Source organism: Canis lupus, chromosome 1, assembly GCF_048164855.1.
Source record: "Canis lupus baileyi chromosome 1, mCanLup2.hap1, whole genome shotgun sequence".
Taxonomy (NCBI): Eukaryota; Metazoa; Chordata; class Mammalia; order Carnivora; family Canidae; genus Canis; species Canis lupus.
In genome coordinates, this window is record NC_132838.1 from 108317030 (window position 1) to 108343599 (window position 26570).

General features: G+C 51.5%; 2 protein-coding genes and 1 long non-coding RNA gene across 3 annotated transcripts in view; 1 reads left to right on the plus strand and 2 right to left on the minus strand.

Moving 5' to 3' along the window:
* Positions 1 to 107: 107 nt before the first annotated feature.
* On the minus strand, positions 108 to 6860 carry GRWD1 (glutamate rich WD repeat containing 1). Its single transcript, XM_072772854.1, has 7 exons — positions 6389 to 6860; positions 6068 to 6185; positions 5752 to 5911; positions 3169 to 3382; positions 2888 to 3030; positions 2535 to 2732; positions 108 to 1090 (listed from the first exon to the last, which is right to left on the minus strand). The coding sequence occupies exons 1-7, from the start codon at positions 6558 to 6560 to the stop codon at positions 773 to 775; spliced, it is 1323 nt and encodes a 440-aa protein (XP_072628955.1). The 5' UTR covers positions 6561 to 6860; the 3' UTR covers positions 108 to 772.
* An 828-nt stretch (positions 6861 to 7688) lies between these two features.
* Positions 7689 to 26570, minus strand: part of GRIN2D (glutamate ionotropic receptor NMDA type subunit 2D) — a 36471-nt gene continuing 17589 nt past the window's right edge. The window contains exons 10-14 of the mRNA XM_072772736.1: positions 26278 to 26507; positions 24408 to 24568; positions 10629 to 10816; positions 10186 to 10418; positions 7689 to 10014 (exon numbers count right to left, since the gene is read on the minus strand). Of these exons, the coding sequence (XP_072628837.1) occupies positions 8674 to 10014; positions 10186 to 10418; positions 10629 to 10816; positions 24408 to 24568; positions 26278 to 26507 (2153 nt within the window). The 3' untranslated portion in view covers positions 7689 to 8673. The remainder of the gene's footprint in view (positions 10015 to 10185; positions 10419 to 10628; positions 10817 to 24407; positions 24569 to 26277; positions 26508 to 26570) is intronic.
* LOC140602830 (uncharacterized) lies at positions 9946 to 12491 on the plus strand. Its single transcript, XR_012005766.1, has 2 exons — positions 9946 to 11465; positions 12208 to 12491. It is a non-coding gene; the product is annotated as an uncharacterized lncRNA (long non-coding RNA).

Below are 26570 nucleotides of genomic sequence, written 5' to 3' on the forward strand. Positions count from 1 at the left end.
CTCCATGAAGCAGGGATTCTCGGTGGCCTCTGGACAGCTGGGAACCTGGGTCCCACCTCCTCCTCCCCTTTCTTCATAGGGAAGCAGCCAGCAGGATGAGTCTCACATACATCAGGCCTCATTCTGGTCCTTTACTGCCTTGGGGGCCCTGGACCTCCTTCCCTGCACATCGCTTGCCTGGGATGCAGGAGGGAGGAAGACCCATACAGCCCCCTACCCCCACCCCTCGGAAGTCCTGGCCAAACCCTGTTGGCTGGAAGTGGGGACAAAACCAGATTCTGCTGGAAGAACCCACCCTTCAACCTCGGCTGGGCCCACTGTAAAGTGCTCTGAGTTCTCCGGGGCGGGGAGGCCAGTGGCCAAAACTGGGTCCTGTAAGCGAGAGGTCAAAGCCTGACAGCTCGCAGAATATCCACAGCAATGCTGGCCACACCGGGCCCACCTGGGAAAGAGGCCAACAGGTCCTGGGACAGGTTGAGGTGGGAGGGGTATGGCCGGAGCCAAACCCAAATCTTTCCACCGGAGGGGACACAGGAGTCAAACCAAGCCCTCTGGCTGGAAGGCTCCCTGAACCAAACCAGGTAGTTTTACAGTCATGGGTTGACCCAGACGCATGGGCAAGAGGGGTCAGGGGGCCAAACGAAGTCCTTTCCAAGAACAGCACGTCAAACAGAATCCATCGCGGCAGCTCACTGGTCCAGTGAAGCCTGACTCTGGGAGGAGAGAGGCTCAGCAGGTCTGCAGGGTCGTCCCGGCCGTGGCGGCCGCCTCCTCAGACACTGATGGTGCGGAAGACTGTGAAGCCTGACAGGGCGGTGCTAACGAGGACCCCGGGACACTGTGGATGCCAGTGCAACTCCTTCAGGTCTGTCTCGCCCTGGTGCACGAACAGCAGCTGCTGGGGAAGGTCCGCCAGCCCAGGGTCGGTCTCCGTGTCGCCTGCCTCGGGGTCCCGTTCAACTGCCAGGTCCCACTGTGTGATCTGGTTGTCTGCCCCTGAAGCTGCGAAGACTCCGCTGTCCTGGGGGTGCCACTCAACAGAGGTGATGGGGGCCACGTGCTGCTTGAAGGTGGCCACCGGGGAGCCGGACTATGGGAAGAGGGGAGTCAGGGGTTCTGGACACCCCAGCCTGACTCCCAGGGAGCCCTCACCACTCTCCAGCCTTGGGGGTTCCACTGGGGCCCCACCCCTGGGACTTGCACAAGCCCAGGTTCTCTGAAAGGGGCAGAGGGCCAAGTACATCTGGTAATAGAGGCATAACATCCTGGAGGCTGTGGGAACTGTGGTTTCACCTGCCAAGCCCTTCCAGCTCCAGGTCACAAAGTCCCCACCGCAGGTCCTCCCTGGACATGCCTCAGGTTCCCTTCCTATAAAGGGGGTGGTTCTCGGGGGCCCCCAGAGTGGCTCAGTCATTTAAGTGCAGACCCTTGGTTTCAGCTCATGATTTCAGGGTTGTGAGATCAAGCCCCACGTCAGGTTCTGTGCTCAGTGTGGAGTCTGTTTGAGATTCTCTCTCCCTCTCTGCCCTTCACCCCACTCATACTCACTCTCTCTCCAAATGAATCTTTTTTTTTTTTTTAAGATTTTATTTATTTAATCATTAGAGATACAGAGAGAGGCAGAGACACAGGCAGAGGGAGAAGCAGACTCCATGCAGGGAGCATGATGCAGGACTTGATCCCAGAACCCTGGGATCACCACCTGAGCCAAAGGCAGACGCTCAACCACCGAGTCACCCAGGCATCCCTAAATAAGTAAATCTTTAAAAAGGAGGGGAGTAGTGGTTCTCAAACTGCTCTCTCCCTACTGATTCTATGAAGGCCTTAAAGAGAACAGAACCATAGCTCCCAGTGTCCAGAAAGAAAGAAAAGCAGCACTTCTACTAACTCAAAGGTGCAGCTGAGGACTGGAATCTCTCTAAACTGGAGAAGTAGTTCCAAAGTCCCAGTGGCCAATCAACTTGGCCATGGAACCTGGCCCTACACCTGCCTTGGGGGCTGGAACCGGTTTCTAGAAGGTTCCTCAGAGCTGACGCTATAGAAATCCTTACACCTGAGGAGAGAGAAGATGCAATGTCTCATGTCCAGAGCCCCTCCTAGCTCTATAGTCAGTTGTCACTGGGTGTGATGTCACATCTGTCCCTGTCCTTCCTGTACCTGTTTCCTCTCCTGCAATGAGCAATGTGGGCTCCAATTCTCAGCTGATTCCACAAAGCTCACTAACATAAAGTCTACAGCTCGCTGAGACTCCAGAAGCCCTGGGCCACGTGGCCAGCTGCTCTGCTTGCCAGCGGGTAGATGGGAATGGGGAGTCTCTGCTGCTACCTGGCCGCTCGTCTCCTGTCACCTCTCCAGCTGGGGGGTGTGTGTGTCAAGCCACCCTCCACCAGGAACAGCCTTTTCCTGCTGAGCCCTGTTCCTCATCTGCACCCCAAAAGGGCTGGACCCCAACTCAACAGGCCCTCCCAGCTCCGGTGTAAACAAGCACCTAAAGAAGGGAAGCCTGCAAATCCCAGGGCCGGCTGGGAAAATACCTTGAACTGCCTCAGGTCCCAGATCTTGAGGGCTCCATCGTCCCCGCCGCTGAGCAGGAAGGGTTCCCGGCGGCTCCAGTTGATGACATTAACATCTCCATCATGGGCAGAGGTGGTGGTGAGCATGCAAGCCTTGCTGGGGGCAGCCCGGATGTCCCAGATGCGAATGGAAGCATCAGCCGAGCAGGAGGCGAACACCTAGACAAGGCAGGGCCTGGGTGACCTCGGCGTACCTGCCACCCCAGCCTGGACCCCAAGGACGACTAGCGATGGACTAGTGCCCCCTCACTGTGCCTAGCTCCCGTCCCATCCTCCTTCAAGGCCCAGGAGTCCAGACCACCAGCCCCCCTCACCGTGTCCTCAGTTGGGGACCACTGTAGGTCCTCCACAGAGCGTGTGTGGCCCATAAATGGCCGCTGGTCCACATGCCAGGAACCACCATCCGTTGGCGTCCAGAGGTGGATGTTCTTCTGGCAGTCTCCGGTCAGCAGGCGCCCTGGAAACGGAGTCAGGAAAGTATCAGGGCCCAGATGGCCACAGCTCCCTCTTCTCCAGCAATTTTAGCTCCCACCTTCCCTACAGATCCTGCTCCCTCTCACACCCCCAGGACCAACTGTGCACCCCAGGGACTCACCAGACACCCGGGGGGACCAGTCAAGAGCAAAGCCCTCGCCCATGTGGCCAGCAAAGGTGAAGATGGGCTTGACACGGGCCTGCTCATCCCGGAGGAAAGTCGCCAAGGCCTGGGGATCATCCACCACCTGCAAAAGCCGCCGCAGGGCAAACACCTCCACCTGGCCCTTCTCTGACCATATACCAGCCACCGGCTCCTCGCCCAGCCAGGATACCTGCAGGGGAAGGGACAGGAGGCTCAGGGTGGTGACCACAGCTCCTCACAGCCCCGAGAAGCAGAACTGCAGCCCCAGGGCTAGGACTCCAGCTCCCAGAAGCCTTGGTGGGGACAAAAATCACAGCCTGCAAGATCAGCTTGGTACCTGGGACAACTTCCCATTCTATGTAGAGGCATTCCACCAACCCTTGGAAGAGGTGGGAGGTGCTCAGACTACCAGTCCTTGTAACCCTCTAAATGTTGGTGAGTCACAGGCCATCATCCTTGGTTCTCTTTGCCCTGTACATCTGCTCACTAGAAGATCCCGTTCAGCCTCAAGGTTTCCAGTGGTCCCTAGTCTTGACCTCTCCTCAGCTCTAAGCTCCTACCACACTGACTGTTCAGATGGATCCAAAACCGAGCTCCCGATTGCCATCTGCAACCTCCTCCACCCCGGGGCTCCCTGCCTTGGGCCCCAAACTGGGGGACTCATTGACTTGTCTTTTCTTCTTTACACCCACCTGGTGCTAGCTACGCTCAAAATGCACCACTTCCAACTCCCCCAACCTCTACTGTAGCCACTCCTGCTAGTCCTGTCCTCCTTTCCCTGCAATATGGCTCCCCCACAGGGCTGTCCTTCTGCCCTCACCTCTCTGCAGTCTATTCTCAATAAAGCAGTCAGAGGGATCTCTTCAAAACACAAGTCAGATCCTGGGGCGCCTGGGTGGCTCAGTTAAGCATTCGACTCTCCATCTCAGCTCAGGTCATGACCTCAGGGTCCTGAGTTCGAGATCCGAGTTGGGCTCTGCACTTGGTGTGAAGCCTGCTTAAGACTCTCTCTGTCAGGGATCCCTGAGTGGCTCAGTGGTTTAGTGCCGCCTTCGTCTCCAGGATCGAGTCCTGCATCGGGCTTCCTGCATGGAGCCTGCTTCTCCCTCTGCCTGTGTCTCTGCCTCTCTCATAAATAAATAAATAAATAAAATCTTAAAAAAAGGAATCCCTGGGTGGCGCAGCGGTTTAGCGCCTGCCTTTGGCCCAGGGTGCGATCCTGGAGACCCGGGATCAAGTCCCCCGTCGGGCTCCCGGTACATGGAGCCTGCTTCTCCCTCTGCCTACGTCTCTGCCTCTCTCTCTCTTTCTCTCTCTCTGTGATATCATAAATAAATAAAAAATTAAAAAAAAAATCTTAAAAAAAATTCTTTCTAAAAAATAAACTCAAAAAACCCCCCCAATGGCTCCCAATTTCTCCCCAAGTAAAAGCCAAATCCTTACATCAGCCAACAAGCCCCATCCAACCCATCACCTCCTTTTTGCCCACCCCTCAATGCTGTCACTTTCCCGTTGTCCATTTGCTCTGGTAGATGCACTGGTTTCCTTGCCTTCCCTTGAACTTCCTCCAACACACCAAGTTTGCCACAGAGCCCTGGTACTTTGTTCCCTCTGCCTATAAACCCTTTCAGGGATGCCTGGGTGGCTCAGTGGTTGAGCATCTGCCTTCAGCTCAGGGCGTGATCTGGGGTCCTGGGATCGAGTCCCCCTTCGGGCTCCCCTCAGGGAGCCTACTTCTCCCTCTGCCTCTGTCTCTGCCCCTCTGTGTCTCTTATGAATAAATAAATAAAATCTTTAAAAATAAACAAACCCTTTCTGGACAAGAGATCTTTAGCTCATTCCCTCACTTCCTGTGGGTGTCTGTTCAAATGGCAGCTTATCCCAAATACCTCCCTGACTGCACTATTTAAGATAGCCAATCCACTCTAGGAACATCCCAATTCCCCTACCTTGCTTTGACTCTCCTCCACAGCACTCGGCACCTGTGGATGTGCTGCACATTTACTCAGCCTCCTCTTGTTCCCTTTCCCACTGGCATGTAAGTTTCGCAAAACCAGAGACCTTTTGCTCTGTCAAATCTCCAGTGCCTGACGTGGTAACACGCAAATGGGAACCCAGAGCAAGGACTGTGGGCCATGAGCCGCCCTAAGTGCTGTCCATACATCATCTGATCAAATCTACGCATCAGCCTGCTCAGAAGGTGCTGTAACTCAGTAGCACAAAAGTGACCCCACAGCCCAGGACAGTTCTTGGGCAGTGACAGAAAATACACATCTCTACGCTACAATGAGGTGCTGTCTCTAGGCACCTAAAATAACCATATGTTTTCCATTTTACCTTCCAGTCAGTTCCATCAGGCAAATTTTGCAATCAATGTTCCCCATTTTACTGAAGAGGAAAGAACCTGAAAAACAGCCCCATGTTGCTCCTAGCATAGGAACAATGAATTCGTATATACAATTACATGCCAGGAGCTTTTCTAAAAACTGAAAAGCATGGATAAGGGGGTTGGCGGGGGAGGTCAGAGAATGTACAGTAGGCTCCTGGGACGGTATCTACCCGGACTCGGTTGATGCCGCCATAGTGGGGCACCATAGCCAGCTCCAGCTGAGGCTTCCGATCTTCTTCATCCTCTTCGTCTTCCTCCTCCTCATCATCACTGCCCTCTGATGGCGGGGGCTTTATCCCATGCAGATTATGCATCCGAAGCATCATCAGTCTGCGGGAAAGTGTGGCGTGAGTGAGGCACTGGATGCCAGGATCCTTAGGACGGAGGGAGGAGAGAAGCTGGAAACCCCAACTTCTAGATCTTGGTGGGAGGGGAAGCTGGGGGCTCAGATTCTTGGTCCTAAATAAAACCTCGGGTCTCACTCACCTGTTGCTCTGCGCGCTCTCCGCCTGGGTCCCAGCACACAGGTAAAGCGTAAGAGGAAGCTCTGTCCGGTTGTCTCCCAGGTGATCCCGGATTATGTCGAAGCTAAGACAGGGAGCTCCTGGGGACAGAAAAAGGGGTTGGGAAATTAGGATGGGCCAGAGATCTCAGTTCTCTCGCGTGTGATGCTTTCACCCTTCTGAAGCCTCAGTGTTCTTCTCAGAGTGCCTCGTAAGTTAAATACTCAGGACCAGCCCCGCTCAGGACTCAAGATTCCGGTCCCCTCCTAACTCAGGACCCAGGAGTCCTGGTGCCCGGCCCTACCGGTCTGCGCTCGGTGGTACAGCACGTAGGCCTCCTCGTCCATGACCAGCTCCTCTCCTTCGCGCAGCGGCGGTCCGCGGCCAGGCAGGTAGACCTGGGAAGAGCCGCTGGACTCGGCTTCCATGGGTTCCCCGGTTTCACACGTGCGCGGTTTACCATTGGGCGCCGCCATCTTCGAACCCTCTCACCGCCGGCGCGAGGTACGGACGTCACTTCCGGGTTGCGGTTTCCTCCTTCAGACATCCGCCCGGCTGCACGGTTGCCTTGGAAACCTCCCAGCTCACCAATTTGAGAGGGCGCCGGGGAGAGGGTGAAGGAGATCTAAGGTAACGGCGTCCCAGCCTAGCGACCGAGGCCTGCGGGTTCGGAGAATCTACACCCTTCGCGTGACTTTGCGGCGCTTTTCCGCAGAGCAGTGGCAAGGCCTCCTGGGAGTTGTAGTTCTGTACGAGGCCGTTTTCTCCTGCTGGAGGAGTTCCGAGCCCCGACGCCATCTTCCACCTTTGACTCCCAGCGCTTCCTTTCCGCTACGTTATTCGTGTATACAGATAGGAGTTCTTACCGGCAAGGAGACTCGGTTTTTGCTCCCTGAGGACCCATAAAGCCCGTTTCCTTTCCCCTCCTTGTTATGATGGCTTTAATTCACTTCAAAATGCTTCAGTGTGGACAGGATGATATGTATGAGTTAGTCGGTTGAATTTGCCCTCTTGGGGCAGTCAGTTGCCTAACCAGGCGTTCACACTGCAGCTATGGTCGGCGAGCACTTAATCAGAAAGTCAGCCCTCTGGAGAATTCTATTACAAGTGCTTTGCCTCTCTTTATCGCTCGTCAGCACCAGAGGTTTGGCTAATTGGCATAATGAAATGCTAGAAATAGATTCTCATTGGTGAGGTTAACGGCATGCAGGATAGGTGCGTTGGCTGGACCATCTCTCACTCTCCCCTCGCTTGCATGAACAGGATATAAAGAGTCTAGCAAGCCGCGTTGCCTGCAGCCATGGGGATGGGACCCTAGACTTAATCCTAAAATGTTTTGATCCTGGATCTTTGTTGACATCACCGCTGCTGCTCCTCCTCCTCTCTGGGTCTCGGGTCCGCCCTCACCCCTTCTCTCTCCTCTTCTTGGGGTCTTTTCTGACAGCTTCTTTCTGGGTCTTTGTCTCCCACCTCCCTCCAGGGTCAGTGTTCTCAGTATCATTTTCTTTCTCCCCTCTGTTCCTCTGTGGGACTTTTCTCAGGGTCTGTTTCCTCCAGAGAAGTTTGAGGGCGGCTCAGACAAACACGGAGCTCACACTTGGGACTGAGGAGGCATAAAAACGTGGTTTATTCCAAACACTGCAATGTGTAACGGGAGAGTGGGAGGGGAGGTTGGTGGCGGGCGTGGATTCCCAGACCGTCCCCTCCACAGCCCAGCTCCAGACCCGGCTGGAGATCTAGGAAGAGGAGGCTTTGGGGGGGAGGGGGTGGGTCACAAATAAAGGCTGGATTTGGAGGGGCTGTGGTTGGTGGCACGTGGGGTGGGAGAGGGAGGGATGACAGGGTGGGAACTTTGGCCAGGTGTTGGTTGGGATCCTCGCTAGGGCAGGGGGGAGGCGGGGCTTCCGTTGGGAGTGTCCTAGGTCAAAGATGAGGAAAAGCGGCCGAAGGTGGAAAAGGAGGAGAGTGTGTCACGGTTGGACGTCGAGGGTCACAGTCTGGTCGAGGGTACAGTCCGGGATTCGGGTCACAGTTTGGGGGTCGGGGGTCACAGTCTGGGGTCGGATGACCATTTTTAGGGGTCGGAAGTCACAGTCTGGGGTCAGGGGTTTCTGTGTGGCGGGGCCAAGGTCTGGGGTCACAGTTTGGCGAACGCGTCTCACAGTTTTGAGTCCCAATGGATGAAAGGTTAAAAACGGGCTCCCCCGGAGGCGTGGCTGTGGCCGGGGAGCTGCACAGTGATGAGGGGGCCACGGCCCCGGGCGTGGGGGTGGGGCGCGGGCGTGGCGTGACCCCCCCACCTCCCGCCCCATCTGGTGACGTTAAAAAGCCCTTGTCGGGTTTAAAAAAAAAAAACTCTCCAGTGGGCTCCGAGACCCCCACCTTTCAGGCTGGGTGAGATTTGGGGGACCAAATCCCTTCCGGCTCGTGGTGCCCCCAAAGCGAGGGGGCGCAGGACGCTGCTCCAGGCGGGGTCCGGCCAGGTCCTTTTTTTTCCTTCCCAACCCACGCGGGTCCTGTCCGTTGCGCGCGCCCCCTCGGGCCGTGGCCTGCGCTGACCGAGGGGGCGCGGGGGCCCCCGGGGCCGCGTCATACCTCGGACTCGAGGCTGGAGAAGTGCGCCGAGCCCCTGCGGGTACCCAGGTCCCCGCCCCGGTGTCTCCGGTGCGGCGCGGCGGGCAGCGGCGGCCCCCAGTGCGCGGCGTGCGGGCACCGGCGCGCGTGGCGGGAGGGCCCGGTGAGCCTGCGCGCGGGGGCGGCGCGGGGGCACGAGCTGAGGTCCTCGAGCGAGCGCGAGGTGGGCGCCGGCGGCGGGAGGTCCCAGCCCCCCGCGGCGCGCCGGTGCCGGTGGTGGTGCGGGGCGGCGGCGGGCGCGCGGTGCGAGGCCCGCGGGCGGTGGGGGTGCGGCCGCGGACAGCCGCAGCGGGCGCGGCGCCGGGGCGGGGGTCCCGCGGCCCAGGGCGGGGGCGGGGGCGCCCACCAGCCGCCGTCCAGGCCGTCGTGCGAACAGCTGAGGTGGCGCGGCGGCGGCAGCAGCTCCAGGCTGGCGCAGTGGCGGCAGTGCCAGGCGGCGGGACCGCTGCGCGGGGGCAGGTAGTCCCAGCTGCCGGCGCGCCAGCCCCCAAGCTTGTCGACCGACCAGTAGCGGCCGGGCGGCGGCCCGAGGCGCTCGGCGTACGGGTAGGGGAAGTCGGCGAACCACCAGGGCTCCAGGCCGCCCAGCGACGCGCCGCCCAGGCTCTCCGAGTCCTCCGAGTCCGACGGCGACGGCTCGAGGTCCAGGTAGGGGCAGGGGGGCGGCGCGGCGCGGCACGGGGGCGGCGCAGCCTGGGCCCCTCCGCCCGCGCCCCCCGCGCCCCCCGCGCCGCCCGCGCCGGGCCCCAGCAGGGGCTGGCTCTCGGGGTCTGAGCGCGGCCACCGCGCGGGCGCCGGCGGGCTCTCGTCCTCGAAGGCCAGGCGGCAGAGCGGCGGCCCGACGGCGGAGGCCGCGGCGGCGGGGGGCGCGGGCGGCGACGGGAAGCCGGGGAAGGCGCCCGAGGGGGGCTCGGCCGGCTCCTTGTCGCGCACGATGGCGAAGTAGGAGGGCGGCGGCTTCTGCGGGGGCTGCGCGGCGGGCGGGGACAGCGGGCGCCCGGCCGCGCCCCGGGGCGCCGCGCGCGCCTCGCCCACGCCCACGCCCACGCCCAGGCCCTGCGGCTCGATGGGGCCGTAGTAGCGGTGGAAGCCGTCGGCCAGGCCCGCGCCCCCCGGCGGCCCTGCACCTTTGGCGCGGCGCCACCGGTCCACCGCGGCGCGCTCGCGGGGCACGAAAGGCGCCGGGCCGGGCGCGGGCCGCGCCGCCGGGTACGCGGGGCTGGGCAGCGGCTGCGGCGGCGGCGGGGGCTTGGCCGGCGGCGGGGCGGCCTCCGCGCTGCAGCAGCTGTACATGCCCTGCGGGGGCGGCGAGAGAAGCGGGGTCAGCGCGGCCTGCGGGGACCGCCTGCCTTACCCTCTCCGCCCCTCCTGCCTCTCCCGCACCTCGGCCTGGGTCTCTTCCACTTCCAGGCATCCCTGCCTGCCTCCCCCCAGCTCTGCCCTTCTGCCTCCCTCTCTCCCCCCTACCCTGGAGAAGGCCAGCAGGAAGTCCATGCGGTGGGTGGGCCCCAGGCAGTGCCGCAGGCGCCAGTACACCAGGTGCTCCCAGGCGAAGACCAGCAGGGAGAGGCCCATGGCCACCAGGAGCATGTAGAAGACACCTGCCATGTTGTCGATGTCCAGCTTACTGCTCATCACCTCGATTTTGTCATTGTGGCAGATCCCGGAGAGCCACAGCCGCTCCAGCATCTCGATCTCATCTGGAGAAAGGCGGAGTGGGGAGGCGCAGTGTCATAGGTCACCTTCCACAGGCACCATCTAAGGATCCTCTTCTCTGATATAGAAGTCTAGGCACCCAGCCCCCTCTTCCCTTGACCCTGGTGTCCTGATCCTCCTCCCTTCCTCTGCCCAGGGCCCTGGGCTCTGGTCCCCCACACCCCACTCCCGAGGCATCCCTGTGTACAGCGCACCATCCCCCAGGAACTGCAGCAGCGCCAGGTCGATGGGCCGCTTCCAGCGGGAGCCCTTGTGCAGGGCGATGCCGTAGCCCGTGGTGGCAAAGACCTTGCCTGAGCCGATGGTGACCAGCTTGCATCCCTCATCCTTGCGGGCCATGTAGTTGAGCACAGCCGCGTCATAGATGAAGGCGTCCAGCTTCCTGGGGGCAGGGGGCATGAAAGGCAGGGTCAGGCCCGCCCAGATGCCCTCATGGCCCAGCCCGGAACCCCCGTCACCCCTAACCTCCAAGTGCTCCAAATCCTGACTAGTGGTGAACTCTTGAGCAAGTCACTGTACCGCTTCTTGGTGTCTCAGTCTCCATCTATAAAATGGGGATTACAGCAATACCTCCCTTCCCAGGTCATTGTAAAGGTAAGATGGCACTTGGTGCAAAGAAAGTGCTGAAAACATGGTAGCTATGACTGATCCGTTCAGTCTTCAGGGAAGCCCTCCCCAGAAGGTTCTGCAAACTCCTCCATGTTACAGGGGACAGTTGAGGCTCAGAAAGGGAATGCGCACACGTAGTAATAACGCTAACGATCACTTCTATTGTGAGATGCTGTTCCATCTACCGTAATAACTCATTCATCCTCTCCACATTCCTGCGAGCTGGAAACTGTTATCTCCATCATTCAGATGGGAAATGCAGGCCCAGACACGCATCTCACTTTGCTTCGGTTCTCCCACTAGGCCCTAATTTCTGAACTTTGATGGGAAGACAAGCAGGGAGATTGAATTAGTGCTCGCAGATGAATACATTGTGGCACACGCCACGTGTCACTTCCTTCACAACTGCTGCCACTGTACAGGTAGTTCTGTGATTATTTGATTAATCTCAGCCTCTCCAATTAGACTGCGAGCACCACTCAAGCAGGATCCAGCTAGGACACAGCACAATTCCTAGCACAAAGAAGGTGGTTGTAAATATTTGGGGAATAAGTGAACAAGTGAATAAATAAATTCACGGTGGGGAACATTGTGTAACTCTTCTATGAAACAAGAAACATGCCTATGATCTGGCATGAAGATGTCCAGGGTATATCCATGGGAGGAAAAAAAAAAAAAAGAGTCCTGGAATCCCATACAGAGCATAACTCTAATTTTTTTTTTTAATGATGTGTTTTGTGGGGTGCAATTTTGGTCATCTCTACTGCAGACACCAGACTAGGTCTTAGAGGGAGGTACCTGTCTTGTCCAGCATTGTCCAAAAGAACATTCTGCAATGATGAGCATGTTCTCTCTGCACTATCCAATGTGGCAGCCACCAGCCACATGTGGCTTTTGAGCACACAAAACGTGACCAGTTGAACCCAAGGGACGGAACTTTAAATTTTATTTAATTTTAATTAATTGAGGGGCACCTGGGTGGTTCAATGGTTGAGCGGCTGCCTTTGGCTCAGGTCGTGATCCCGGAGTCCTGGGATGGAGTCCCACATTGGGCTCCCCACAGGGAGCCTGCTTCTCCCTCTGCCTGTGTCTCTGCCCCTCTCTGTCTCTCATGAATAAATAAATAAAATCTTAATTTTTTTTAATCAATTGAAATTTAAATAGTATTGGACAGTGCAGATCCGGGAAAACAAGAGAGATGAAGGCACGTGACTGGACACTGGAACGTGGAGAAGGCAAAGGAGTTTTGGAGCGGTTTGCCTACCTATGGATGTAAATGCGTCTGTGACCCCAAATTTTCAATAAAGCCCTATCTACACTCTCACACATGAGCACCTAAATGCCTTGTGTACATGACTGGTTGCAAGAGAAATGAAGGAAAAGGCTAGAAGTAGTCCATGGACCCCACATGGGGAGACAGACAGCAGATTCCACACTTGGAAAGGATTCTAGCTGAAGCAAAAACTTGGGGGTGAGACAAAGACTCTGAAGCTCCTCCAGGAGCACAAAATTGGGGAGGGCAGTCACCATCCCACGGCTGGAGAATGGGGTATGAATTAATTTCATATGGATCCTAACAGGCAGGGAGATCCCAGCTGCCATCTGGAAACATATATATATATATATATATATATATATATATATATATATATATATATATATATATGAAAAAATATCACAACTGCCTGCGGGCGCCGCTGGCCTTGTAGGCAAACTGTAATTCCTCTCTAGGTTTCTTTGTTTAGGAAGATGCCCTTGGGAGAGAAAGGTGAATTGCTTCCCTGGTTTAAGTGGAAGGAGCTGAGGGTTTCTGGAGTCAGGTTGAAGAGGAGGGATGGAGGAGCTGAGGACTAGGATGAGACAGAAGAAGGGTGTCCAGGAGTCCTCAAGGGGTGCAAGGGAGAGGTGTGTGGGGAGACCCCCCCCAGGTCTCTCCATTGCAGACAGAGCCAAAAATCAAGGCTTCTAGTGGCAGGGAGATGTGAGGGGGCTTACAGGAAGAGGGGATCCAAAGAGCCTTCACTTGTAACCTTTTGCTCAGTCCTTAGGCAATATGACGCCTACCTTCCTTCCCTGCCCCCTACTCCTGATCCCCTCCCATTGTCACTAAACTTCTACTGACACTCAGCCCCATTTTACGGCCTTTGATACGGCTTAGGTTTGGAAAAAATTAAAAATCCCCGCATCTGTCTTTCCTTTCCTGTTTATTCCTGCCCTGTCGCCACAGGGATCTTAACATTTGAGTCAGCATCCGGTCCTTCCTCAGCTCACTACCCTCCCCTGGCTTCCCACTTTACTCAGTAAATGGAGTTACCTCACATTACAAGGCCGTAAGGCACCAGACACCCCTGGATCCCTCCTACCCCTCTGCCCTCATCTCCCACCCATGCTTCCCTCACTCCCCCTGCCCCAGCCCCACTGGCCTTCACACGCAGTTCCTGGATGGCTCCAGCACTCTCCTGCCTCTGGGCCTTTGCACTGGCTGTTCCCTAGGCTGGAACATTTTTCTTCCAGATAGCCACCTGGCTCTGTCCCTCACTTCTGCAAGTGTTTGCCCAAAAGACACTTTCCTGAGCACATATGTAATACTGCGACCTGTAGCTTCCCCAAGCCTCCGAGACTTGGGGGAGTGACCCAGCTGTATTTTCATCCATGGCACATATCCCCTTGTAACTATGACATGTTCTTGATTATTAATTTTATCATCCATCTCCTCCTGCTGGAGTTTAAATTCCATGAAGGGGGGTGGCTCAGTGGCTGAGCATCTGCCTTCAGCTCAGTTCATGATCCTAGGGTCCTGGGATCAAGTCCCGTATCGGGCTCCCTGCAAGGAGCTACCTCTGCTTATGTCTCTGCCTCTGTCTCTCTCATGAATAAAATAAATAAAATCTTTTTAAAAAATTCCATGAGGGAACAGATCTTGTCTGTCTGGTTCACTGCTGTATCCACATGGTCTAGAACAGCACCTGGCGTACAACAGGTGCTTCATAAAGGGTAGATGAACAAATGAATGCAGGCTGGGTCGAGGTGGAAGTTCTGTGGGCCAGGCATGAAGCTAAGAGGTAAGATCTCATTCATATGGAAGAGATGCCAAGAGGTGCCTCTCCATGGAAAAAGCAAGATGAGAATAGTGTGTGCTTTCAGTAAGGAATATATAAAGATGTGTGTATGCACACACAGTTTAATTGATCAGAGAGGTAAAAAAATAATGCTTATTTTATGGAAAGGGGACGTGAGGTTTCTTTTTTTGCCCTTCCTGTGTGAGTGAAAAATTGAATCTCTCTCACCAAATGGGCTTCCAGAACTGGCTGGGAGAAGCTGTGTTTCTGCATTTCTTTCTAAGAGATGTATTTTGTTTCTCTTCTTGTGAGCTTGTCTGCCCTCTGTGGTAGGGCAAGACCACATTTGGTATGTGAGCCAGCCAGAACCGCATGAGGTTGCCAATTCCCTCACACCCCTCTGTAAGGATGGGGTTTCCTGGCGCTGTCCATGGTAGTAACCACAAGCTATATATGGCCCTTTGAGTTTAAATTTTAATTAAAATTAAAAAATTCAAAAAAATTGTTAAGATTTTATTTATTTATTCATGAGAGATACACGCAGAGAGAGGCAAAGACATAGGCAGAGGGAGAAGCAGACTCCCTGCAGGGAGCCCGATGTGAGATTCAATCCCAGGACCCTGGGATCATGACCTGAGCCAAAGGCAGATGCTCAACCACTCAGCCACCCAGGTGTCCCAAGGACTTTGATTTGTTCACTGCTATACCCTTTCAGCACCAAGCCCAGTGCTTGATGCAAGAAGATCTTAGTAAATACTTATTGGATGAATGTCTTTTTTTGTTTATGTTTGTTTATTTATTTATGTAATCTCCACACCCAACGTGGGACTCGAACTCATGACCCTGAAATCAAGAGTTACATGGTCTCCAACTGAGCTAGCCAGGCATCCCTGAATGAATATCTTTTTAAAAACATTTAATTAAAAAAAAAACATTTAATTTATTTGACAGAGACAGAGCACAAGCAGAGGGAGCGGCAAGCAGAGGGAGAGAGAGAAAGCAGGCTACCCGCTGATCAAGGAGCTTGATGCGGGGCTCAACTGAGCCATGTAGGTGCCCTTGTAATGTTTTTAATATGGAGAGGAACTAGGAAAACAAATACTGAATCATGATCTCCTTGACAAAATAAACCTTAATGATATGAAAGTTAAAAGACATTCATTCAGGCTCCCTGCTCAGCGGGAAGCCTGCTTCTCCCTCTCCTCCCTGCTATGCTCTCTCTCTCGCTCTCTGTCTCTCTCAAAATAAGTAAAATCTTTAATAAAATAAACAAAACATTACATTTATAATATGTATATGATACATGTACGCACGCATACATATATATTATATACATATATATGACTGAGATACAAGACAAGAAAATATCAACATTGAATTCCCCAACAAAAATGGTCCAGACAGATCACCTACTGTGAAGTTCAGTCAACAACCCCACTAATGTAATCACAGGCCCACCAATTCCAGAGTTTTGGACTTCTATTCCCAAGTATAAACAGACTACCAAGGATTACTAAACATCGATAAAGTCTCAATAAGATAGAAGCAAAACCAACACATGAGAAGGGAGGAAACAGATTATGCAGAGAGGAAAAAAATGCAAAAAACCCAACAACAACCAATATCATCAGAGAAACAAGATACTCAACTTTGAACTCTGAATAGCAGCATATCATAAAATGTAGGCTACTGTCAAGTAATACTATAATATTTACAATATATTATAAAATTTAGAGATCAGAAAAATTCTTAATAGGGTGCCTGGCTAGCTCAGTTGGAAGAACATGTGACTCTTGATTTGGAGGTTGTGAGTTCGAGTCCTATATTGAGTGTAAAGATTAATAAAAATAAATAAACTTAAAAAAAGAGTCCTTAGAAATTGAAAATATAATACCAGAAATGAAAAGCTTAATAAAAGAGTGGAAGATAAGGACAAGAAAAGCTCTCAGTAAGTAGTGCAGAAAGTTAAAGAGATGGAAAAATAAAAGAGGATAAAGAGTCAGTTCAGGAAGCCCAATATCAAATTAATAAGAGTTCCAGGAAGAAAGGATAAGAGATCTAGAGAGAAATGGAGGGAAGGGGGAAATTGTAATTGAAAGAAATCAAGGAAGTTTCCCAGAATGAATGCCATGAGGATATAATGGAAAGATTCAATAATGAAAATAAATGAAGACATGTTGCTGAGAAATGTCAGCATACTGAGAATAGGGAAAGAAAAACAGGTGACACACAGCTTTATGCATCAGAATGACTTTAGATTTTAACAGTAATACTGGAAATTAGAAGACAAAGGAATGATGCCTTCAAAATTCTAGAAGAGAATGATCTCTAACCCAGAATTTTATACCCAGTCAGAAGGCCTATCTAGACTACAGATGTTTTCAGATACACAGTGTCTCTAAAGTTTTACCTACCCCACCACCACCCTGTGCCTTTTGTCAGAAGAAGAGGAGAGAAAAACTCAGGAAGAATGAGAATTAGTATATGACAGGAACCAAACCAGGGGGCAGGTGAAGGCATCAAAATGGTAGCTATGCAGCAGACTGGAGCAGGCCAGGGGCCACAAGAGAAACTTCTTCGATATGATGGAATTAATGGAGTACCTGATGCGAACAAGTATGTGGAGAAGAGATTCACATAGTTAACAGAGAATTTTGAATTAACAAAGAAAACTCAGCCACTAAGCAACTGGAAAAAAAAAGACAATTATTAACTCCAGGAAAAACAAAGAATTGTGTAGGAGAGGAAAGTAATCATGGTTTACTACTTCTGGCAGCTGTGGGAGCATTTATACAGTCATAACATGTAAACACTGCATATTCATCTAGCCAGAATCACAGTGTGGGAGGCTGGAGTAATTTAAATAAGAGTATGAGTATGTGTCTTCCATAGTAAGCAGTGAATGGAAAATACCTAAAATTGAAAAATCAAGAGGTAGCCATACAAACATGGTATTTAGAGACGGGACACAAACAACAAGATGATACAATAAATAAGGTAAAAGATTCCCTTGAGGTGGGAGAAATGGAGGGGTAGGCAGATGGGAGACTGTTGGTTTTCATTTAAAAAAAAATCTTGTATTTGACTCTCCAAACTATGTGGATGTTTAACTCTGATAAAAATAGAACTAAAAGTTAGGGGGGAAAATGTAAAAAGGAATACTGGGGGAAAAAGAATTCAGCTGAAGCAGGAAATCAGAGCAAGAGGTGACAGTGAGAAATACACAGTATCCTTTGTGAATCCAAGAGGTTGCTGGCGAGGGGCACAAAGAGGGTAATTCTGGGATTTTTCACTGCCCACCTGAGGCTATGTAGTGTAGTGGTTGAGGGGCTGAGCTCAGAATCCAACAGCCAGGATTCAAATTCCAGCTCTGCCACTCAGTAGCTATGGGTTGTGGCTGTACCTCAATTTCCTCATCTATAAAATGGGAATGATAATATTCACCCCTAAAGTATTATGGGTTGAACTGTCTCTCCTAACAGTTGTATATGGAGGTCCTACTTTAGTTGGAGATAGGGTCTTTACAGAGGTAATCAAGTTAAAATAAAGTAATTAGGGTGAGACCTAGTCCATTAAGACAGGTGTCCTGGGGCACCTGGGTGGCTCAGTGGTTGAGTATCTGCCTTGGCTCAGGTCATGATCCCAGAGTCCTGGGATCGAGTTCCGCATCAGGCTCCCTGCAGGGAGCCTGCTTCTCCCTTTGCCTATGTCTCCCTGCCTCTCTCTGTGTGTCTCTCATGAATAAATAAACAAAATCTTAAAAAAAGAAAAGGTGTCTTTACAAAAAGGGGGAATTTGGACACAGAGACACATAAATGGAAGACGATGGGGAAGATGCCCATCCACAAGCCAAGGAGAGTTCCCTCCCTTGCCCTGAGAAGGAGCCCAGAGGACTTCTAGCCTCCAGAACAGTGAGGCAACAAATTTACAATAGCCCCAGAAAACTAATAATAAACTAATTAAATGAGAGCAGAACTTCATATATAATAAACACTATAGTAAATTAAAAAAGATATGGGAACGATCCAAGCTTTGGCAAGGATATGGGACAAGTAGAACTTTGCACTGCTGGTGTGTAAGTTGGCATTTACCACTTTGGAAGATGTCTGGCAGTATCTTTTGAAGCTAAGCCTACATCTCCCTGTGATCCTGCAGTTCCACCCATGGGGATTTACCCAAGAAAAATGAATGAATGTGTACGTCCCCCAAAGACTTGTACAAGAATGTTCATAGTAGAGCATTCATAATGGCCAAACACTGGAAACAATCCAAATGTTCACCAACAGTAGAATGGACGAATTCTGGTATATTCATAAAGTGGTATGCTCAATGGGATACAGCAACGAGCAAACCTGCTAGAGCGTGGGGCAAAACAAGCCAGACACAAAGCTACTATGTACACTGATTCTGTTCATGTGATAGTCAAAACCAGGCAACCCTAGTTTATTGTGATAACCTGCGGTGACTGGAGGGGAACTGGAAATTGTCCATACCCTAATCTGGCCATGTGAACATATCTGCATGTTATACAGACAATCCATGAGCTTCACACTTAAGATCTGCATAGTCTATCTCAACAACAAGACACAAATGAAGCCTCAAGCAACTTTTTACTTAAGGGTGGGGGGTTGTGGCTGACATTTGGGTGAAAAAAAAATACAGGTATTCATCATTCTCTGAAGTCAGGGGCGGGAGAGATTCGGATTCATTGTTTTGAGATGGGGCTGCTCTCCAAAACTCAGGAACCAAATGGATTTAGGACATGGGGTCCCCCTGAGTGTCTGAATTTTTGCTTTTTGACGGTGAGGAAATAGACCGAGAATGTGACGCATACCTGGAGAAGTACAAGAGGTAGACATTCCCCCTGCGTCCCAAGGAAGAGCCCGTCCTGCTCCCTAGAAGGGGTGGGTGGGCAGAGCCTGGGGAAGCTGCCCTGCTTTGCAGAACAGAGAGACAGGATCTGGAATTCCCAGGGGTCTTCCTGGAGGGGCTGAGGACGAACCGGAAGCGGGGGGGGGTGGGAGATGAGTCAGTTGGCTGGCTGGGGAGGATCCTTTAGGGGTGAGTAAGGAAGCGGGAGTCTCGCGGGGCTGGGGGTGGAGGCCAGGGCTGTTCCTAAGGTTCACTAGGAAAATTTGCATTTACATGACGTAGTTTGGGCTGCCCAATAGGGTAGCTGCACGCCAAGTGGCTATTCCCAGCACTTGAATGCTGAGCGTCTGAATTGAGATGTGCTGAGTGTAAACTGCACGCCCGACTTCGTGCGGGGGGAGCGCGCGCAGGGGGTGGGGGTGGGGGATTACGTAAAAGGTCTCAACCATTTTTATACTGATTACGTGTTGCAATAATATTTCGGATAGACTGTGTTCAATAAAATGCATTGTTAAAATTAATTTCACCCGTTTCTTTTTACGTCTTTTAATGTGGCCACTAAAAAACTTTAGAATCGCGCTGCAGCGTGCGCTGCATTCTGGGGGACAGCTGCTTTCCCAGGCTCACCCCCAATCCCAGCACTGGACACCCAGGTCTGAGGCCAGTGGAGGCTTTTATGCGGATTTAAGGGGTGGGCTCCGATTTTGGTTAATGGCTGTGGGGTTGGGAAGACACACTCGGGCCAGTGGGATGCTCCAGAAAGCGAAATTAGATCCAGCAAAGAGGAGCTTGAAACCAGAGTGAGCCTAAGAAGCACAGGAATTTGCAGACTTCTTTGGAGGGTTGTTTCGAGCCAATGTTATCGTGATCCTCAGGGGAAGGGAGATCCTCTATGACATCTGCGGGTGAGGCAAGCAGAGAAGACGACCAGGAAGGGGAAGAAGTACAAATAAGAGGAAAAGGAGGACACGAAGGAGGATGAAGTAGGGAAAAGAAGAAAGGGAAGAAAAAGGAACCACAAGAGAGAAAAGAGATGCCTGGTTGGCTTAGTCCGGAGAGTCCATGACTCTTTATCTCAGGGTTGTGAGTTTGAGCCCCACCCTGGATGCAGAGATTACAAATAAATAAACTTAAGGAAAAAAAGGTAAAAAGACAAAGTTCTGGATTGAAACTGTCCTCAGGGGCAGCTGCTAGTCAGATGTGACTCTTGAACACTTGAAATGTGGCCAGTCCAAACTGAGATGTGCTGAGTATAACACACTTCCAAAAAGACCCAAACCAAAAACTCGTTAGTTTTTATATTACATATTGAAATCATATATTGGAGATTTGGGGGTAAAAACAATATATCAATAAAATTAATAGAAAAATTTTAATTACTATATATGGGTTCCCCAGCTGTGCTCTACAAAAAAAAAAAAAAAAAAAAAAAAGCTAGAAAAAAACTCCTGGAATCATGAACAGTACATAAGGAGGGGAGAGGGAGCTATCTTCTCTTTTTACCTTATTATTGTTATTAATTTTTAATATTTTATTTATTTATTTGAGAGAGAGAGAGAGAGAGAGAGAGAATGAGCAGAGAGAGGGAGAAGCGGACTTCCTGCTGGGCAGGGAGCCTGACACAGGGCTCAGTCCCAGGACCAAAATCATGACCCAAGCAGAAGGCAGACCATTAACTGACTGAGCCACCCAGGGGCCCCTTACCTTATTATTTTTTAACAAGGTGTTATGCAAGTAAAACAGCTAAAGAGAGGTTAAAAGACATTTGGAGGAAGGGAAACATTGTTCCAGAGCCTTGGGAATGTGAAGGCAAAGGGTGCCAGGCACAGAGAAAGGAGGTGTCCTCCAGATGGGGTAGCCCTAGGAAAGGGGTGAGGCGAAGGGGCCCACCAGCCTCCACAGCTGCAGAAATTGCAGGAGGCCAGTGGAGGAAGGGTGTTCTGGAAGGGAGCACAAGACTTTGTTTGCCCACCAGTCCCCTAGTCCCCATTGCAACCCAGGACTATCTGGTTTTAAAATCAGTGTTGTTGAGGCACCTGGGTGGCTCAGTGATTGATTGAGGTGTTGTTGAGGCACCTTTGGCTCAGGTATTGTGATACCTGGGGTCCTCCCTCCAGGGAGCCTGCTTCTCCCTCTTCCCATGTCTCTGCCTCTATTTCTCTCATTAATAAATAAAATCTTAAAAAAAAATCAGTGCTGTTAAACACCCCCCCCCCCCAGGATACTACTAGGAACTCCCAGGCCATGGGGGACACCAGCACCCCCACATTATATGGGAAAATCTGGACAAGTGGTCTCTAGAGAAAAGAATGAATGCATGCATGCATGCATGCAATGAGCAAGAAGGTTTATGCACAATTTAAAAAGCAGTTTTTCCTGTTCTGTTCTGTGTCCTAACACCTCTGCCCAGGATTCTCTGAACTCAATACCCATCTTAGACCTCTGGCAAGGGAGTGCATGCTCTTGAGGACTCCTCCCATGCTATCCCCCATTCCCAGAGGAGTCCCTGGGGCCAAGGAGTTGTGCCCATCCAGAACCCACACCTCTGTTGGAGATTATGCTCTGGGAACCTGGGGTAGGTAGGATAAAGCTTCCCCCAAAGATATCCACACCCTAATGCCTGGAACCTGTGAATATGTTATCTTACAGTAGAAAAGAGACTTTGCAGATGTGAATAAATAAAGGCTCTGGGGGTGGGGAGATCATCCTGAATTATACCAGTGGACCCAACGTAGTCACAAGGTCCTTTCAAGAGGAAGTTGGGAGGTGGGGAAGGTCAAGCAGAGAAGACGACGTGACAATGCAAGCAGAGTTCCAAGGATCCAGGGCCATGAGCCAAGGAATGCGGGCAGCCTTGAGAAGCTGCGAGAGGCAAGGAAAGATATTTGGGTGGGAAGACAGGGAGTCAGGTGCTCTTGTGGAAGGCAGAATTCTGAACTTGAACTCGTTTACCCTTTCTGTTTGTGAAGGTCCATTTGTCAAGGCAGGAAGAACCAACATAGTGAATGGCCGGCTAGTGTGGTTGATCAAGTTTCAATAGTTAGAGTGCAGCCTCTGGACTCTTCTGCTAGCCCCGAAAACGTTCGTGAGGCTGCTCAAAGTCTCAGGGTAAAAAAGAAAAGTCTGTTACCTCAAATGCCTTGATTTCCTGGTGCTTCAAGGGGGAGAGGGTGGAAGAGGAAGGGGCAATTCTTTGTAGGGGTGAAGTAGGGCAGAGAAAGAGAAAAGGTGGCTGATGAGAAGGGGCTGAGGCCCACCAAGTGGGAAATGAGAAGAAGCTTTCAGGGGAAGAAGGCCCAGAGAGGGCACAGGCAGAAATGGAGACAAGAGACCTTGTGACTCCCAGAAGTCGAGAGAGAGGAGGTAGGGCCCCAGAGAAGGAAAAGAGGCAAGGGAAACGCTGCTGGGTGACACGATACAAACTCCACAAGGGCAGGACTCGGGCTGATGGCTCGGCTGGCACCATCTCCATTTGCAACCTCTCCCTCTGCCATTGTCTATGACGGAGACTGGAAAGCTAACACAGTCGATTTCCCAACTTCCTTTGCCTCTGGGAATGATCATCTGACGCAGGCTGTGAAATAGCCAGAAGGTCCTCCGATAGGCATACTTTCCCCAATAAAAACGCAAGGCCTTGCCAGGAGAAGATCCTCCACTCTTTCATTCTTCCTCCTCCTTCTAGCCTGGAACCAAGATATGCTCCACAGCGGGGCAGCAGCCATCCTGTCACCATGAGGCAATCACAATGAGCAAGAAGGTCTATGCACCAAGGTTGGTAGAACAAATATATGGAAAGAGTTTGGATCGTTGATGGTATCTCTGAGCTATCGTGCCAGCCTTGGACTTCTTACTGAGAGAGGAAAAAGAAACCTGTCTGTTCAAGTACTCTAGGGATCCAGGTGACTTACCTCTTTTGTCGACTATGGCTATCCAGTGCAGGAACTGCCTGGCACAGGGTTGGTGCTCTTTAAAACATTTTAAAATGAATGAATGACTTTCATGATCCCACAAAGCCTAGGTTTCTCTTCGGCAACTGGTTCTGAGAGCCTCCCCTGAGTCACGATGCTGACCCAACCATCTTCCTTATACCAGGTCGACTGGATTTCTTTCTTGCAGCTCAACAAATCCAGGTAAGCCAGAGGAGTAAAAAGGAGTGGCTACTTGAGGGGTGAGCAGAAGGTGGCCATAGGGAAAGGTGATCCAGAGGACACAATAGCCTCCACACAGATCCCATTGATGCCCATCCCTCCATTCTCCATTTGGCAGCCAGAGGGAGCATTTGGAAACAAAAATCAGATCACATCCCTCCCCTACTTGAATTCTCCCCTCCTCATGGGTTCTCCCTGCCCTTTAAAGAAAACCCAGCCCTGACCTTGGCCTCAGAGCTCACACCCATGGCCTATGTTCATCTCCCCCCAAAGTCAGCTCTCTGCCCTTCTGCCACATTGGCCTTCTTGCTTGTCCTCCAATAATCCAAGACCACTCCCACCTCAGGCCCTTTGCACACCGTTTCCTCTGCCTGCAAGGCTCTGCCTCCACAAATCCACCTGGCATGCCCTCACCTTCCTCAGGGCCCTGCTCCAGACACCTCCTACAAGAGGCCCGTCCTGAACACCCTGGTGAATATATCCCAGTTCGGTCATGCCCTGGCTTACCATCCCTTTGTGGATCATGCTGATTTTTCCACTTGTACGTTTCTTGTTCATTTCCCACCTCTGGACCCTAAGCTCCCTTAAAAGCAGGGATTGTGGTCTGTTTGTTCACTGCCTGGCATAGACTAGGGACCAAGAAAACAAATGCATATTGAATGATGAAATACGGGAGGGCCAAGGAGAGAGTTACTGTGCTCAGCTTTGTGGTAACCTTGGTCTGTACTTCGGAGCCTGAACTTAACTCTACCTCCTTGATTCGAGAAACTGACATTAAAAATACACACAAAAAACCCCACAACCTAATCCAAGTGTCGATTCCAGTGAGTTCAGATCTAGTGATCATCTATGAAAATAATAATATAGCAGCAAACACCCACAGCGTGCCGGCACTACTGCCAGCAAATAATATATTCTACGAACCAGTAATAATAGCTATAATGATTCTCATAGCAGCCTTGTAGGGTGGGTCCTTTTGTTATCCCCATTTTACAGAGGAGGAAACCAAGGCTCAGAGTGGTTCAGTAACTTGCCCCAGGTCACACCGCCAAGAAGAGACAGAGTCAGGATCTGAACCTGGCAGTCTGGCTCCAGAATCTCTAAGTACTAGATCTCTGAAAACATCATGAGGACTCTGGTTCTCCCTCAATGACCTATGCCCTCGAAGCTGACCCCCACCACAGCTGACCTCTGAAGCTGATGAGTGACCCCTGGTCCCTCACAATCTCAAGCATCCTCAAGGTCCCCAGTGGCCCCCCACCCCCCAGCCCGAGTCTGCGCTGACCCTGCCTTGAGCTGAGTGAGCGCTTCCTCTACGCGGGGCTGGTTGTAGCGCACCATGTAGCTGTGCATGTCGGGGTAGTTGCTTCGGATGTTCTTTTCCGTGGACCCGTTGGGCACCGTCCCAAACTTCAGGGGCGGGTACTGCTCCTGGGGCCGCTGGAACTGGGGCAGGATGGGAAGTTATTAGGGCGCCCCCCTGGGACCATCTGGGTCAAGGATATCCTTGACCCAGATGCTCTATTCTGGGGGACACCTGTCAACTGGCAGGCACCCTGGTCCAGAAGTGTTTCTCACATTTGCTCACCATGACCCTTTTCTACTCCCACCCAGCAGATACCTCTGCAGATATTCCCATATATGCATTCAGACACGCACACGTGCACGCTCACGTATATATACATAGGAGTAACGCTGAAATATTTAACACCCACCATGGCCTGATCATGATCCAATCAGAAAAGACACTGGCTACAGAGTTCAAGAAGGGTCTCAGAGGCCTCTGATGGCCAGGCATTAACCCTTCACTTGGTGGATCATGGGAAGTCCCAGAGGCAGAGGCAATTGCTATTTACCAATCCATTCAGAAATAGTTCACCCTTTTCTTTACAGAGAGAGAAAACTCCTGCATGTGTGAGCTGCAAGGTGGGCTGGGTAGGGGCAGAGGGAGAGCAAGAATCTTAAACAGACTCCATTCTCAGCCTGAGCCCAACTTGGGGCTCTCTCACAACCCTGAGATCATAACCTGAGCTGAAATCAAGAGTTGGATGCCTAACTCAGCCACCCAGGCGCCCCAATAGTTTACTCTTTTAACAAGAGACATAGCCATACAAGTGTGTGCTGGCTCAATGTCAAGCATTGTCAAGCATCTCAATGCATATATGATTAAAACAAGGATGCAAACATATTTTCTATTCTATTCAATTGGGGGGAAAATGCTTGTTGCAATCCACTGAACTGGTTTTTCAGCCTTTTAATAGGTCATGATGATACCCAGTTAACCGATTTAGTCTCAAAGTGTGCTCTGCAAACCACCAGTCCCCGAATAAATTGTGATCTGTGATGAGGTAAGTATGGAAATTGAGAGAGTGAGCACTTAGAGCAATTTAAAAAAAAAAAAAAGATTTTTAAAATTTATTTATTTTTAAAGTAAACTCTACACCCAACATGAGACTCGAACTTATGACCCCGAGATTAAGAGTTGCATGTTCTACCAATGGAGCTAGCTGGGCACCACACTGTTGAGAGCAATTTGACATAACAATTTTAAGTCTGTTGAAACTACATAAAAATTTGGGTTTGAATTGTGCATGTCTTGGTTTCCAATTTTATGTTTATTTTCTCACAATTTGTTTCTATTGTACTTTACAAAAGCATTGATCTCCACTGGAGAAAGTTCACAGTTTAGTCGTTTTTCACAGTTTGAGAGAAGTACTGGTCTAGAATATCCCATTTGACACAACTGCCCCCCAGAACATTTGGGGTCACTCTTCTCCTGGGAATATTTAAACAGTTTGTCGTGGGGGCACCTGGGTAGCTCAGTGGTTGAGCATCTGCCTTTGGCTCAGGTCGTGATCCTGGGGTCCTGGGATTGAGTCCTGCATCAGGCTCCCCACAGGGAGCCTGCTTCTCCCTCTGCCTATGTCTCTGCCTCTCTCTCTCTCTGTCTCTCATGAATAAATAAATAAAATCTTAAAAAAAAAAAAAAAGTTCATCATGAAACATCATCTTTCTCTTCCAGAACATTCTATTCTACCATTTTGGAACTCTTTCTGGGGAAATACCCCCAGGAATCCTTTTCTGACATCCTTGGTGCCAAACTCTGACCTGACCTTCAACCATAGCCAACTTCCCCTCTCCCCGGACACACACACCTTTCGGTCACTGAGCCCGGACACGGTGTCCACATACTCCTCCTGGATCATGAAGGCGGCCAGGTTGGCTGTGTAGCTGGCGAGGAAGATGACAGCGAAGAAGGCCCACACCAGCACCATGATTTTGCTGGTGGTCCCCCGGGGGTTCTCCACGGGCACGGAGTTATTGAACACCAGGGCCCAGAGCAGCCAGATGGATTTCCCAATGGTGAAGGTTGAGCCGCCAGGCCCTGCAGGGGGCCATGAGGGGGGACATGGACCCCAAATCCCTTCTACTCCATGAGGGAGCAGAA

Bases quoted from the DNA above. Each gene is read 5' to 3' on its own strand.
- GRWD1 (XM_072772854.1), bottom strand. From the start codon at position 6,560: ATGGCGGCGCCCAATGGTAAACCGCGCACGTGTGAAACCGGGGAACCC. The intron at 6,186-6,388 runs GTAGGGCCGGGC...TTCTGTCCCCAG, and splicing joins GTACCACCGAGCGCAGACCG to GAGCTCCCTGTCTTAGCTTC. The intron at 2,733-2,887 runs GTGAGGGGGGCT...TGCCTTGTCTAG, and splicing joins GGTCCCCAACTGAGGACACG to GTGTTCGCCTCCTGCTCGGC.